This window comes from Lontra canadensis, unplaced genomic scaffold (assembly GCF_010015895.1).
Source record: "Lontra canadensis isolate GAN:19392208 unplaced genomic scaffold, GSC_riverotter_1.0 scaffold78, whole genome shotgun sequence".
Taxonomy (NCBI): Eukaryota; Metazoa; Chordata; class Mammalia; order Carnivora; family Mustelidae; genus Lontra; species Lontra canadensis.
Window position 1 is genome coordinate 7602244 of NW_022631072.1, and position 16598 is coordinate 7618841.

The 16598-nt window shown below is 37.2% G+C and overlaps 1 protein-coding gene across 3 annotated transcripts in view; it reads right to left on the minus strand.

Annotated features, from left to right (window-relative positions):
- The window catches only part of THUMPD2 (THUMP domain containing 2), a 39726-nt gene extending 25337 nt beyond the window's left edge, over positions 1-14389 (minus strand). For all 3 annotated transcript variants that reach the window (XM_032881992.1, XM_032881991.1, XM_032881993.1), the window contains exons 1-5: positions 14249-14389; positions 5588-5723; positions 3799-4208; positions 2815-2892; positions 276-328 (exon numbers count right to left, since the gene is read on the minus strand). In XM_032881992.1, coding sequence (XP_032737883.1) covers positions 276-328; positions 2815-2892; positions 3799-4208; positions 5588-5723; positions 14249-14374 — 803 coding nt within the window. In that variant the 5' untranslated portion in view covers positions 14375-14389. The remainder of the gene's footprint in view (positions 1-275; positions 329-2814; positions 2893-3798; positions 4209-5587; positions 5724-14248) is intronic.
- Positions 14390-16598: the final 2209 nt, after the last annotated feature.

Consider the following 16598-nt stretch of genomic DNA (forward strand, 5'->3'; position numbering starts at 1 on the left):
TCATTTAATAATAGAAATAATTAGATATAATTTTCGGTATGAATCACATAATCAGTGAATGATTACAATCAAATCTTTTATAGCTCCAACCAGCCAGATTAAATCACATGCATTAAGCACCAAGAATGCACTTTACTGGCTCAAGTAAAGAACTTAAATGCTTTGCCATTAGCCCCCTCTGTTATATTGACGTTTCATATTATAAATAAGAACATAAAGTTGTTACTTTTACAGACTTTAAGGGACAAACATGAAGCTTAGAGAACAATATCTACCTGAACACAGGGATTCCCACCACAGAGTAAATGTCATTTAGATGTATGAAGATCTAAAAGAACAAATAGAGAAGTTAGAACCAAACAGGAACTGCTTTACCAAATGCACTGACAACTGGAAAACTTCCATTGTGAAATTGTTTTATTTTTTAATTTACTTTATATTTTATTTTATAAATAATCCATATTTTAATTAAAAATTCAAGGCCTTGTTTATCATATAGGGAAAGATGTTCCATAATATTTTTTCTTGAGCAGAGACAAAGTACATTTTCAGTAGATTCCATAGAAAGATGCTGAGGTACACGAGGTATATGGAGACTCATGCTCTGAAGACATCTTGAGGTCTTTCTTTCCAGAGATTCTCTGAATAATCATAACTGGATCAGACTTTTCAGCATTATGGGCTAGAGAAGACTTCCTAAACCCACCTTAATTCTAACTTCAAATGAGACTGGAGGTCACAAAGGACCATCACAAGTTACACATATTCCCAGGGTAACAAAATTTTCTTCAGGCCAAAGACATCATAGCAAGGGTGATCTTTTCTCTCTCTACCATCCATAAGTGAGCTTCCTCCTCTCTACTACCCTTCTTCTGTTAGGCCATAAAGGGGATTTAAATGTCTCAAGTATAATTAGCAGCTCAATTAAATTTTAAAAAATTAGATTCTTACTTTCATAGTCTGATAAAGTTTATGGAATATTCCAACTCTGCTGTTTGACCTCAAGAGCATTTGATCTCTAATACTTTGACCCCAAGGTTATTTTTACCATATAGTTTAATCAGAATTACTCCAATTTTGACAAATTTTTATAGAGAAAAGAATGACCTGGAATGGACTCCACTGAGTCAAATTAAATCCTTGATCATTAAAGCTAAACTTTCCAGTGCTTTGCATTATTTATTTTAGCAAAAGTATTTATTAGGATTCTTTTCTATTTAAAATTGATACTCAAGAAAAGATACACTGATATTTTTATATATTAAATGTTACTAAGACTAGCTTCTCCCACTGTAAATTTTTTTCTCTGAATTTTGCTGAACAAAATTTGTTAAGATTTGATTCTGTTGTTAATTTTGGTCACAGTATTTACTGTGTGATTTTACTGTTGTCAATTATGTTAATAGCTATTATTAATTATACTAAATGGCTGGTAGGAATTAAATGTGCTATATTTATTTAGGAGCTAAACTATGAGAAAAGTATAATTTTGAGGCAGTGATATAGGGTCAAGGGGAAATGGGGAGATGGGAACCAGCAGAGTCCAAGATAAGAGAACTGGAAAGAAGAAACAGAAGGAGGACACCCTCATGTCAAAACGTTCTTGAGGTCAAAATATTTTTCTTTCTCTCTCTCTTTTTTAAAGATTTTATTTATTCATTTGAGAGAGAGAGAGACAGACAGAGCATAAGCTGGGGGAGAGGCAGAGGGAGAGGGAAAAGCAGACTCCCTGTTGAGCTGGGAGCTGGATATGGGGCTGGATCCCAGGGCCCTCTGCTGAAGGCAGAGGCTTAACAACCTGAGCCACCCAGGTGCCCCAAAATATTTTTCAGGACATTAATGAAAAACATACATCAGGTATTACTTTATAAAAGTGAGAATATCAAATGAAAACATTGAAAAATAAAAACACAAAATGTTCTGATACGGTCAGCTATTACTGCATTCAAAGCTATAGAATAATAAATTTATGGGTCAAATGAATCATGAAAATGACTAAACTACCTGTCAAATTTATCAGATAAAAGTGAAGAATATACACATATATATATATATATATATATATATATATATATATATCTTATTTATTAGAGAAAGAGAGAGAACCACATGAGCTGGGGCGGGGGGTGCAGATGGAAAAAGTCTTAAGCAGATTCCTGATGAGCACAGAGGACCCTGAGGTCATGACCTGAGCAGGAATCAAGAGTTGGACCCTTAACCAACTGAGTCACTCAGGGGTCCTGTGAAGAATAGTTTTTTATAGCTAGCACTGGTTTCCCCATATAAGTGTTTCACTTTGTTTCAATGAAAAAAAATCTCATGTAACCTCATTAAGTTCATTTTGAAAATAGAGAAAAAAGAGAAAAACATGATCCCAGAATCTGAACAAAGTCACTGTTAAAATAATATTGGATTTTTTGTGGGCCTTTTGGTTTCCCATTCTTTTATTTTTTTAAACTTTAACCATTCTTTTTTCTTTAACATTAGCTAGAATTTTTTATTTTAGTGATTGTTACGTATTATAGTGATTGAAGAGAGCATCTCTGCAACCGTATAACAAATTTTTAAAAATTCAACTGTAACAAGACAATTCCATCCCAAAACATCTTCTTTGGATAAGATATTTTCACAGTGAAAAGTGCTACAAAATTACCTGCACTATTCTACTGCGAAAGAGAAAATAGACTGTTGGATCCATCTAGACATGCTTTTTAAAAAATTCTAAAGCAAAACTGAAAAGTACAGTACAGATAGTTGACATTGTCTTTAAACAATTAGGTTACAGGCATATAAAATAAAACAAACATTCAATACCTCTAAATTTGGATTCCTCAAATCTGCTTTCCATCCAAACTGTTTCATAAGAGCAATTCCAATTACTCTTCCAACTTCCTGAAAAAGCAGAAAAGTTATAGAAAAGAACACTAAAAATGAAAATTTTACATTTAAATGTAAGCAAAAACTAAAGAGTATGAGTCAGACTATCTGATGGTAACTTAGGGTTACAATATTAAAATATGACACAAAAGCATTTTCTGTTCAAGGCAAGAAGGCTGCATTTTACCTCTTCTAACCCCCAACATATCCCATGGCATTGATGTCTATTCATATGTAATCTCGATTCTAGTAATAACCAGATCATGAATTGATAAAAATAATCATTGTGGGTTTTAGGAAACAGATGCAAGGTGGAAGATGAAGTATTTGAGCTACTACAATCCTATATGTTGACAAATTACCAGAACGATAGCATTAGACTCAATCTTTAGGGTCTACCTGATTTTACGGCTGGCCAAAGGACCCAGATCTGCGCTCTTGTATCACTGAACTTCGTAAGGGCCAAATGATAAAGCGTTTTGAAGGAAACTATGTTCACTCTCCTGTAGACAGTTGAGACTTCGTGTTGTTATTTGTGTTTTTGCAGTCTGGGTGCCGACAATCACACATACAAGGTGTAGTGTAGAGCGATCATTTAATAAACACAGAACTGAAGAAAAACCCAAAAAGCTTAGGCCAGAAATATTAGAATTTCCAAGTGTCAAGGATATCTATTAGTTTAAGGAAACTTTGGGGGAGAAAGTATAAAAAGGAGGTCATTACGTGTAATGGCATACCATTACTCTTAAGCATCTGAGATAAAGTTAAAAAGGAAAATACATTTTTAAGGAGATTTAATTATATGAAATTAGGCCTGGTTATCTGCCTAGGCCGAGTTATCTGTGAAAGGCTGCCATTTCATTTTAAATCTAAGAGTGGTTAATTCAGAAAACGGAACTTCGCCCTGGGAGGGAAGCATACCTGTGCAGTAAAAGTCTTTGCAATGGCTCCACTGCAGCGACAAGATACTCTGAACGTCAAGTCCTTCTGGCTTGGGTCATCAGCTGCTTTTACTACCTCATTCTGAAATGCTTCTTGAGATTTTTCTCTGTTCATGAGAAAATCTCCTTGCTCCGCTGTTTCTTCTTCCATTTGCTTTTCCGGTTGGCATTCCCTGCTCTCTTGTAGCTCTTGCATTTGTTCTGTTTTTAATTTCTTAGGATTGGTGACATCATTTTCTCCTACTTTTCTTTTTAGTGGGTTAGCATCTCTTTGAGAAAGTTTGTCCTTTTTTGCATCAAGTTCAAGAAGATTTTTCCAAATTGAAATGGCACTCAACCAGCTCTCTGGACCATCATTTACAAGTCTTTGCATTTCATTAAATATGTTTCCTAAATAAATAAGATCTCAATTTATCCTATACCGAAGCCTTAAAGACAGTCTATTACATTCATCACCCCTAAATTCCATTACCTTTATTTCTTTAAAATAAGTTTTACTAAACTGCTACATGAATAGTGGGTTCACCTTCATCTGGAATTTATATAATCTAACATAAGAATATTGTGCAGAATAAAGTTCTTAGTTACACTCCATACTTAACATCAGAACTATTTTAAAATTCCTATAGAATTACCTTATATTTTAGCAAGATCATTTGTCCTATGATAATATATATCTTCAATATATGCATACACCTAGAGTATTATTGATTTTTGATATAATGCTGATCTTGCCTATAAAAACTAAGTTAAAAAAAACAGAATAAATTGCAAAACAGAGCTCAGAAAAACAGAGAAAATGAATACTGAAGCTATCTTAGACCATACAACATTAGCGTACATCATAAAATGAGTTTTCATAAAGTAATGCTTCAGATACACAACCCATTCATAACTTAGGGACTGCCAGCACACTCAATACATTGTAATCTTTTTTTGATGAACAAGGTTCATCAAGGTGACCCAAGAGTAATTACTGTATTCTCTAAAGATGAGAATGTGTGGAATGCTGGGAGTAAATTATATTGACCCCATGGTATAACACCTTAGGATTTGCTGTATAATAACTTTTCTGACCTGTTTTGACTTCTTGCCATTTGTATCTTTACAGACACAGTTTAGTACAGAGCACAATATTACATGATCTCAGAGATTAAAACAAAGTTTAAGGCAATGTCTAGTCTAGTAGTATCTGACATTTGCTTCTATGAAAATCCTTAAATTATTTTAGTAGCATATTTATAAAATTAGAAAGTGGAGAGGGAAACTCTTAAGCCCCCTTTAACTGTAATGCTTTATAAGTGGATATAAATTTATTCAAAACCTTAAATTTAAGGTCCCCTAAGCAGGAGATTTTATTACATAGTATTTTTTCTAATTATATAATTCATTGGTTAAAATGTATAAAGTGACAGTTTTGATCTATTTACAAAGCCATGCATTCTGGATTATTACATGCTCCTAGGTCTAAATAAATGCATCTGACCATATGTATCTCTAGAGACGGTGTCTGAACATAACTAAAATGGAAGAAATGTGACTTAGGACACTAAGACTCAGAAAATAGGCAGCAGATTGCAAAGAGAAAAAAATTAGCTGATAATGCAATTAATATGGTGATAATATTCAGGAAATATGGAAAAAGACATAATTAATGATCCCACAGGTATGAATGAATCTTAAAAAATGTAAAATGGGTACAAATTATCAAGCAGAAAACTTTGGAATACAATATATCATGGGGGTAAAAGCAACAGGCATACACATACCTTTACTTACAGAAGAAACATTAAGTGGAAACTTCTTTTTAATCAGCAAAAATAATCTTTCTGCAGATTTTAATTTTTTCAGCATATTTAAGTCAGAACAGGTGGTAAAGAAAACTTTTCCTGAAATATATTCAACCTAGAGACAAAAAAGATTAATGTAGTCCTGTGTCAGAGTAAGAATCATTTCCCTTTTCTGCTCTTAATGAATTAACACACAGTGTCTAGATGGACAATAAAAACAACCATTTTTAAAATATGTACTATTTGTCAGACACTGTGCTAGGCACTCTGAATACATTTTTCCACTCTTGTTTATAACAACCTTCTAAGGTAGATTTTATCACCCCCATTTCTTAGATTATGAAACTGAGGTTTGGATAGGTTAAATAACCTGTATGAAGTCAAACAGTGACCAAGATCACAATCTATGTCATGGTACCTTTTGTAAAGTGTGTGTGTGTGTGTGTGTGTGTGTATGTGCGCACGTGCGTGTGGACAGGCACTCCTAGGACAAATCAGGTGACCAGCCCAAGGTTAACATCATCAGTAGGTGTTTATTAAACACCTACCTCGTGGTCTACCAGGAAGCATCCAGCATGTGTCCTAAAGATGGATGATAATTTAATACCTATACACTGGCATACAAATTAAAATGTTAAACATTTATAAGAAAATAACTTGAATTAAACCCAGAAGAAAACAAAAAACGTTAATATAATAAATGCATTGATAAGCTGTAGGTACAAGGTAAAATGAAGAGCCTGAATAAGGAACCGTCATTAGTAAGTCTCGGAAAAGAACCCTGTGATTTGGGAAGAGAGTTTCTAACAGAAGAAAGGGTAAGATGCAGAGGTGGGAGTGACAGGCTGGCTGAAGCAAACTGTCAGTCAGTATGGCAAAATTTGTTATGTGACTGACAGTGTCAGGTGGATGGATGGTGTAGCTCAGCCCAGCCTGATAAATGGTCATGAAAATCTGAGTACCCCAGATGGTAATGGTCTACCATTACAGACCTTTGATGAAAGATGTGACACACTGAATTAGCTAGCAGAAAAAAATTACTTTAGAAGAGGCATAAAGTACTAAGTGTAGATTGTTATGCTGGAGGAAGAAGCAGATTACTGAGATTGAAATAATGAGACACTTGGCTGTGGAACTGGAAAAGAGACAACAGCAAGAAATATGCATCACATAGAAAGAGGCTTTGGAGACAGGATGGATATGTTATAAAAGCCAGAGGAAAAATGAAAATAAAAAGTGCACTGATGATAGAGTCTGGTGAGGTATGGCAAATGGTGTGCAATACCAATGGACTCCTAAAACTTTTGGGATCAACCCAATTCTCTCAAGCTCAGGATGGATGTGGGTTGTCTTAAAAATTTCCTTTAATGGTGGCCATGGGCTGACTGAGATGGTTTGAAGGTTATCTCCTAGAACTGAAGTAATGGGGAATTGGAGGGTCCCATGTGTTTAGGCAGCTCCCATCCAATGGGAACTTGAATTCCAAGTATTTTTGTACTCTTGATCTGATATGGCCTAATTAAGTTTTTGGGATGGTAATTTTTGGGGTTACCATTCTAGCTTGATGAAGAAGAATCACTGCAGAGGAAGCCCTGGGTTGACATCAAGTAAAACCCAAATACTTCATTATAAGATTAACAAGATTTGGGGATCTAATGTACAGAGTGGTGATTACAGCATATAATACTGTGTTATATAATTGTAAGTTGCTAATAGATTTAAATGTTCTCCCACAAAAAAGTAATGACAGTTATGTGACTGGATGGAGGTGTTAGCTAACACTATGGTGTTAATCATCTACAATATGAAATTTATCAAGTCAACATGTTGCACGTCTTAAATTTACACAATGGTATATATCAGTTATATTTCAATAAATCTGGAAAAACAAATTAAATAAAAAGCAAACACCTTAGGTACCAGAAGTGCCGCTGACCAAGACAGATTGAGAAAGCAGGGAATGAGAAGAATGTTTAGGAATCAACATTTAAGGGGATAAGGAGGAACAAAAATAAGAACTTCTAGTTTCTAGAACTTCTTTCTCATTACAAAAGTGACATTTTTCCACAAAAGTCAAAACTAGGTATCTCAAAATGCTTAGAACTTGAAAACAAAGTTTTAAAAAGTAACTTTTAAAAGTTTAGATTTTATGCTACCTGACATAAAAAAATAGCTGATATTAAAGCTGTCACAAAACAAGCTAACAGACATGAACTATCTTGCCAAGATTGTGGGGGAACTGAATGAAATATTTTACTGAAAATGTATGGTTTTAAGATTTAAGTTCTATAAGCAAACTGATGAAAACATCTAGACCAGTGATTTTAACCTAGTCAGTGACCTAGATATTAATTTGTACTTTTTAATTGTATAAAGATCTTATCTTATGTGAATATGAAGGGAAACATTTTATACAGTGAACTTCCTCTAAAAATATCATTTTGGGGAGGTGGGAGGAATAGCAACAAAAGAACAAGATTGAAAATCAAGTTAATTAAAAGGAACTAAAGGCTTAATTTATTTGGGGAAACAAATCGTAAGAAGGTTTTGAGGCATTAAAATGCTAAATATATTTTTCAAAACCAAAAGCAGCATTATTCTCTTTATTTAAAAATTAACATAAGGCTTACATTCCTTTCACAAGTAATATGCATCTAATCAGAAGTAGTTTACTTTTTTTTTTTTTTTTTTTTTGAAGATTTTATTTGACAGAGAGAGAGAGAGATCACAAGTAGGCAGAGAGGCAGGCAGAGAGAGTAGGGGGTCGGGGAAGCAGGCTCCCTGAGATCATACCCTGAGCTGAAGGCAGAGGCTTAACCCACTGAGCCAACCAGAAGTAGTTTACTAAATTGCAAAACAGTCACTATGAGAATCAAATAATGATATATCATGAAAGTATTACCTCCACCAAAGGTAAACATAGAGTATTATACCTTAAAACAGCAGGGAGAATGAATTTTGGTGCTTATGAGTTTAAAAACTGCTGAAGCTGGTGTTAACCTTTTTCTTTAGTTTACTGTTTATAATTGGTCATATTTCAATTACAATACCCAGGGGAGAAATGTGGCATTTTAGGATATTTCATCCTAATATTTGTTATTTGAAAATTTATTTATATATACAATCTGTTTTTTCCATTTGGAATTAAATCATAACCAAGTGTCTAAAACTAGCTGGTTTTATGTCTAACACTTTTGAAGATGAAATAACGGTCTTTATCAAAGTAAAAACAGTTCTGTTGTCAGCTAGCATATCTAAGCAGTTAATATTTTTGCCTTTCTTTTAAAATTCAGGCATTCAAATCTAACACAAAAACTAAAAGTTTAAGTCTAGGTAAAAATGCATAGGAGGATAGGTGATATCAAAGTTCTAATTCTACAGATGCCATTTTGTTTTAGAATTAATTTTAAATTGCTAAATGAAGAGCTGAGGTGGTACTTGAGCTTTTCTGATTCATTATAGAAGAACTGAAAACATACATTTTACTTAATTTAAAAAATTCAAGAAATTTCCCTCCAAAAAATGCAGAGACTCTTAAAAAAAAAAACAAAACCAAACCAACCTTATACAATTACCCCATTAAATAAAATAACTATGAAATAACCCAATTATCTGGTTATTTGGTTAGATTTACCCCACTACCCTCCATCACCAACATCCCACTAAAAAATAAAAAACTGGCTGACTTATTCAGGTTCGGACCCAAGTTAAAAGTCTTTGCTATATGGGCTTATGAGGACCAATTAATTCACTGACAGGGCCTTTCTGGCTAGCTGGCATTAGGTACACTTCTATTTTATTGGTTTTATCTTAAAAATATTCTTGCTCTTATTGTTATAATAAATAACAGTATTTAATACATTAAACATTGTTATAAAGTAAAGCTTAATTTTTACCAATATATTTCTTTGAAGAAAACTAGTCCAGGTAAAATAAATATATATTACGTGTGTATATAAAATATATTTTACTAATTATACAATATAAATTAAATATTTATTAAACATACCCAGGAACCTATAACGTTTGCCACCAGGAGGAAAAAAAAATCTAACCTGAATCTGACCAAACTCTAGATACAACTTACAAGATCCCAATTTACAGGAAACAGAAAGGACAGAGAAGCATGTTAAACTACACCATGGAGATGCAACTGGCAATAGCTAGACCAGGGGAAACTCTAGCACAGTTGTCCAACAACTTTCCATGATGACAAAAACGTTCCATTACCTGTGCTGTCCCATGCAGTCACCACTAGCCACACTCAGAGTTTTTAACTTAATTCTAGCCACCACATCCTACTGGATAGCATAGCTCTAGACTAGGGTCAGAGAATGAGGTCTGCTAAGAATGGTCTTTACATTTTTAAACGGATGTAAAAACAAACAACAACAAAGAACATGTAACAGAAACCACAAAGTGATCCACATATGTGACCTATGAAATCATAAAATATTCATCTGGACCTTTAAAGAAAAAGTTGTCTGACCCTTGCTCTAGACTATGGGACAAACAACTCTGCTTCTTTAACAAATAATAAATTGCTGGGGGGGGGGCGGGAGGGAAGAAGAGAAGTGAAGGGAAAATCTATAAATTAAAACAGGCTTAAAAAATTTTTTTTTAGAAAAATAAAAGATACTTAAAAGAATATCAGCCAGTCATAATGCATGGCCCTTATTTGCATCCTCATTCAAATACACAAACTTAAAAACAAAAGTGAGACAAGTTGAAATTTGAACAGACTAGATATTTGGTAAGAAATCATTTTTAGAAGTGCCTGGGTAGCTCAGTCGTTAAGCGCCTGCCTTCAGCCCAGGTCATGATCCCAGAGTCCTGGGACCGAGCTCTGCTTTGAGCTCCTTGCTCCACTGGGAGCCTGCTTCTCCCTCTCCCACTCCCCCTGCGTGTGTTCCTGCTCTCTTTTCCTGTGTCCCTGGCTCTCTCTGTCAAATAAATAAATAAGATCTTTAAAAAAATATTTTTAGATGTGATGATACTGCAGTTTATATTTTAAGAGCCATTATATGTTTTCTCTTCTAGATTATACCATATATACTATGCTATAGGAGTTCTCTCGTTCCAGATATAGATAGTCCCCTTATCCGCGCTACAGCTTCCGGCAGTGACAGCGCTCAACCACGTGATTAGGAAGCAGCCGACCTCCGCTCTGACGTAAGGTCAACAGTGTAAGGTCACCGGAGTCAACCACCTTCCTAAAGCCCCACCATCCTTCTGAAGTATCGTCAGAAAGTCAGTCAATAGTAGCCTAAAGTCTCCAACCTCACTTCATCTCAGCACTGCAATGTCACAACATCACAAGAAGGGTGAGTACGGATGATAAGATATTTTGAGAGAGACAGAGAGTGAGCAGAGACCGCATTCACATAACTTTTATTACTGTATATTTATAATTGTCCTATTTTATTTATTGTTAATGTCTTACTGTGCCTAATTTATAAATTAAACTTTATTATGGGTATGTATATACAGTATATGTGGGATTGGCACTATCCATGTTCTCGGCAATCCACTGGGGGTCCTGGAACATGGCTCTCGTGGGTAAGACGACTACTATATAGACAAACATTTATAGATGAAGTGGTATCTTAAGTTTGCTTCAAAATAACATAGGTGGAATGGGAGGAGTAAAGCAGCAGAATTCACTCTGGAATCGTTCTTGTAGCCGGTCGATGAGTATGTGAGATTCATGACACTATTCTACTTTAGTGTGTGTTTGAAATTCTCCAGGATAAAAAGCTAAACAGAATACACAAGGCATCCTCTATTGCAAGCCACATGTTCAGGGAAGCACCTAAATCGGGGGAAGAGTTTGCGAGTTAAAATGCAAATGACTGGGCTTATGTCCATTTCTACTGGAAGAAACAATTTTGGAGGTGGTAACTAGGGACACGCATTTTCAACAAGCTCCCCACGTTTTTCCACTAAAACTGGAAGAACACTGATTAGAAAGGTGTGATTCATTTGTAAAAGTAAACAATCACTTCTGAATTAATTTGTTTTGTAAATTCAGATTTTACATCAATTTCTTGAAGCAAACCAAAATTTCTAACAGACTCTTGTTACCGTGTGAATGATTTTAAGTATTACTGTGCAACTCATTCTTTGGGAACATTTATTGATCACCTATTAATTGCAAGACATTGTGTTCCACATGCTATCAATCTTTATCTCAAGGATTGCTCTAATCCTTTTTTTTGAAGATTATTTATTTACTTATTTGAAAGAGAGCGCACAAGCAGGGGGAGCAGCAGAGGGAGAAGCAGGCTTCCCATTGAGCAGGGAGCCCAGTGTGGGGCTTGATCCCAAGACCCTGGGATCCTGACCTCAGCTGAAAGCAGATGCTTAACAGACTGAGCCACCCAGGCACCCCTGCTCTAATCTTTAAAGTAGGTATTATCATCTCCATTTTATATCCAAAGAAAGTGAGACTCAGAAATTTGAGTATTTTGCCCAAATTTTAAAAATCTATAAAAGAAGATTAAGATTTGAACGTATCTTTGGCCTCTAAAGTCTACATACACTCTTTTCCATGCTGTTACAGAAATAACCTACATGCTTCCGGACGGTATCCCACCATCATTTAATGTAGTTGTAAAGCACACAGGCTTCAAAGCAAAAAAGCTTCAGATACAAGTCCCAGCTGCACCATGTAGCAATCAGTTTTCTTTTTATTTCTTTGTAAAATGGAGGGGAAAATGACCTATCACATAGGATTCTTTTGAGGATTAAATCATATCCAATGTACATAAAAGTGTCTGACACACTTTAAGTGCTTTATAAATGTTAGATGCTATCATTATTCTTTCAGGGTTGCCTTAACTTTTGAGAGTTTATATCAGTGAAACTGAGATGGAATTTCAGAGGTTATTTGTTCAGATTCCATTTCCAAGAATATCTATCCTTACTATTTTTTTTTAAAGATTTTTAATTATTTTAGAGAGAGAAAGTGAGCAAGAGAGTCAGAAGGAGCAGGGAGAGGGAGAGAGGGAGAAGCTGACTCCCCACTGAGCAGGGAGCCTGATAATGGCACTCAGTCCCAGGACTCCAGAATCATGACCTGAGCCGAAGGCGGACACTTACCTGAATAATCCACCCAGGCGTCCCAGCATATCTATCATTAAAACATACACATTCAAAATACAAATCCTTAAATCTTTTGGTATTTAATTCTTCTCATTGCCAAGAAGTTTGTACCTATAATTAACTGATTTTTTTGTTTGTTTCTGTGATGAACCCTTTAGTCCTCCCATGTCTCATTTTGTCTTTAGAGAAGATGGAGAACAAGCAGAGAAGGAAATTTTTCTAATTAAAATACTCCATTTGGGTCAAGCCTTATATTTTTCATACTAAGAATTCTAAGTTAACATTCTCCCCCCCCCCAACCCCCCTCAAATCAGTGCAGCATAATGTAACAGCTGCACAGTAGCCAAGGAACTGGACCCAGGTTCTGGCCTGCCTGGGTTGGACATGATTATATATTCATGCCTGAGTTCAGACAGCTTGGGTTTAAATTCCAGGTCTACCACTTTACATGACTTGAATAATTTATTGGACTTACCTATGCTTCATTTTCCTTCTTGTTAAATGTAGAGCCTACCTCACAGGGTTGTTGTGAAAATTAAGCAGGTGAATACATAGTAAAGACCTAAGAACATGGGCCTGACAGAGACTAAATGCTTACTTAATGTCAGCAGTTCTTACATTGTTGCTTTTTTAGATTAGCTACATTCAGCATTCTGTTAAGTTCTGTGACCCAAACCGATACCATTTTTCATGACCCCTCTATACTCCAGGCCCCCACCTCCCTCACTGCAGAAAATCCTTTTGTGGTTTGTGCTGTAAGGGTTGCTAGAGTGGCTTGGTCAGTTTCATTTAGTAAGTTTTCCTTTTCCAAAAACACATCATTCACACTGTCTCTAGAGCCCATCAAGTTACGGGAGTCTGTTTCGATTACATCTTTTCTCTCTGCTTTCAAGAAACCAGTCCAGCATTTTCTAGAACTAAACTCAAGTTCCAAACCTCGTTCATTTCACTGAAATGAACAGATAGATATCACCAACTGTTAACTTCCTCCAGAAGTTGGACTGCGAGGCCTCCAAGACTGTATTGCTTTCGTAGCTGCTGTTTACTCGGTGTTTACGGTGTAGCTGAGATACCCTTTATCATATAATCCTCCCAACAATCCTATGAAGTAAATACAGTCGTGATCAGGAAACTGGCAGGACTCAAGTAACGGAACCTGAAGATAGCATTTGTATTTAAAGGATGGAGAAAGGCTTCTAACTCTGTCAGGTCTCGTTCAAACCACAGGCACTACCCTATCCCTTCTTTTAAAGAATCTAGGAAATAACTTCGCTCAACGCTCCCCCCACCCCCTTAATAAAACTACAGACGTGAGAGATGAGCGGTCATAGGAGGAGAGGGGAGAACGACTGGCGGTTCTTTCCAGCAGTAATTAAAGGATGTGTCAGAACTCCGAGGCCCAGGACCGTAGCCTCGGTGGGTCCGGGGGTTGAAAGCTGGGGACTCGCGTCGCTTTCCAGGGTCTACACGGACCCGGGCACGGAGGGAGCAGGGACGCCCTCCTTCCCGCCGGGCCGCGCAGTGAGGCTGACTCACCTGCGTGGCCGCCAGCCGCACCCGCACCTCCCGCATCAGGAAGGGCTCCAGGCCGCGGCCCGCGGTGCAGAAAAACCTGGCGCCCGCTGTAGGGCGCCAGCCGGAACCTGTCGGCGACGCCACCATGGCGGCCCGCGCGGCCCCGCGCCTCGGGGTCACGTGGCCTGGGGCGCGCGCGCGTGCGCCGGGGCCGGAAGGCGGGGTGGAGCCGGAGGTGGGGTTAGGGGGTGCGGTCCCCTGGGAGGGGAGCCCGTGGGTTGGCTTGGCTAACTGCTTGGAACTTCCCTGATTAGGCATGTGGGACTATTTAGAATCACAGATGGAAGGCATACAATTGGGGTCTGTTATTGGATCTACAAAAAGGATATATATCATCTAATCCATCTGTCTTATTTTTGGAAACTGAGGAAGTTGATCCCGAGACAGGCCAAGGTATAGTTAGTGGCACAGCTGAGGCTGGTCTTGATGGCCAGTATAATGAGCTTTCTTCTATTTCTCCAGACTTACTCCACTCCTCTTCTCATTCCCGCTCCACTACTCTGCTAAAATAAGGAGGCCTATTCTGTCTACACCAAGAATTGGGCCAAAGCTGGGAATCCGTATGACCAAGAGCAGAAATTCCTATTCTCCAACTAAATGTTTTCATGTTCATGGAATAGGTCACATTTCTTGCACTACTAAGTTTACCACGAAGGTAATGAATGCACCATCCAGTTTAGGCCACCTGATTTAATTGTCTCTCTTAACAGTATTGAAGGGACTTCTTTAATTTTGAATTTTGAATTGGCAATGAAAATATTACTTGGGAGGAGTAGAATCCATATTACAAAGTGGACAGCATTACATTAGCTCTGCAGTTATATGAAGTTATAAAGAAGTTATATATGTAGTTATATGAAGACATATAGAAACTTTTAAATGGTGCTTCTCATGTGCTTCCCCAAGGGACCTAGGCAAATAAGGGGTACTCCCTCTTTTCCTCCCCACCCCACCCCAGCTCATGGTCTACTGGCATAGTAGTAAGAAAATTCTTACGGCATTATGCAACACAAGTGTTTCAACTTTTCGGTCCTAAAACAACTTCTCACATCCTTTCATTTTAACAAATTCTTTCCTTCCTTTTTTTTTTTTTTTTTCTTCTCTCTCTCTCTCTCTTTTTTTTTTTTTTTTTTGGTCTTCAGACTATGTTCCTGTTCTTTTGGCAGTTGACATAGCTCATCCCAACTTCTTTATGCTTTGGGATTCCTGACACTCAAGTCTGTCTGGGGAAACCCATGAAACCTCCTTAGTACTTCCTACATTCTGTCCCCAAGATGGTGAGCACCCAAACATAGTTCAGTAAATACTGGGCACCCACTCTCTGCCAGTCCTCACACTAAGTCTTGAGGATACTAATATGAGTGAGCAAGGGTTTGGACTTTAAGGGGTTTTGAGAATGGTATGATTGATTTAATAAGGATGTACCCAAGATGCTGTGGTAACACTGAAAGGCAGCAGGGAGAACTTCCTGATGAAAATCACTCTTGAGCCAGTCCTTGAAGGTTGTGTAAGAGTTAAATTACTCTCTCTCTCTGAGGATGGAGGGTATAGCCTTTCAGGTAATATGAGCAGCAGATCCAAATGTGACTGTATGTGTGTCTGGGAGTGGGGTGGGTTGGGGGACAGGAAGGCCACATCATCAGTTAGGTATTAGAGCATAATTATATGAGTTGGAAGCTTAATAGAAATAAAGGTAGAGAGGTGGGTAGAGGTAATGTTATGGTGGTGCTGCCCACGGTGGGTCAAGAAGTGACTCCTCCATGGCTAGCAATATGCTTTCCTGGACAGAACCACTGCTGAGCTGTGAGGCTGCAGTCCTCCAGACAATCTTCCCCTTACATCCTCTTTTCCCTTCTTCTTTGCCTTTCTGTCCCGGAGCCTTTGGTCAGCAAGGTCAGGGGCTATTCTTGCTGTAGTTGGTGGGGGTGGAGGGACAGGTACATTTGCTCACCGTTGGGTCTTGCTGTAGCACAGCACTTCCAAGAATGCCTTTCATACAGTGCTTGAGATGAGGTGAAAGAGCTGGAGTTTTGCCTGTTTAGGGAGAAAATAATTGATTTTTCTGAGAGGAGCATTATCTGGAATTCTCTCCTCATTACTCAAATACTCTTTGCTCCATCATTTCTTCTTCTCATTAAAATATGTCTCTACTGGAAAAGAACCATTGACCCCTTTAGATGCTTAGCATATCCAGATGAGCTTTGCTGTTTTAATATTGCATATTCAACAAGTAGGAAGTTGGCAGTTGTCAGGAACAATTTTACAACAGATATGCTTTTAAGTGGGACCATTTTAAGAATTTAGGGCATGA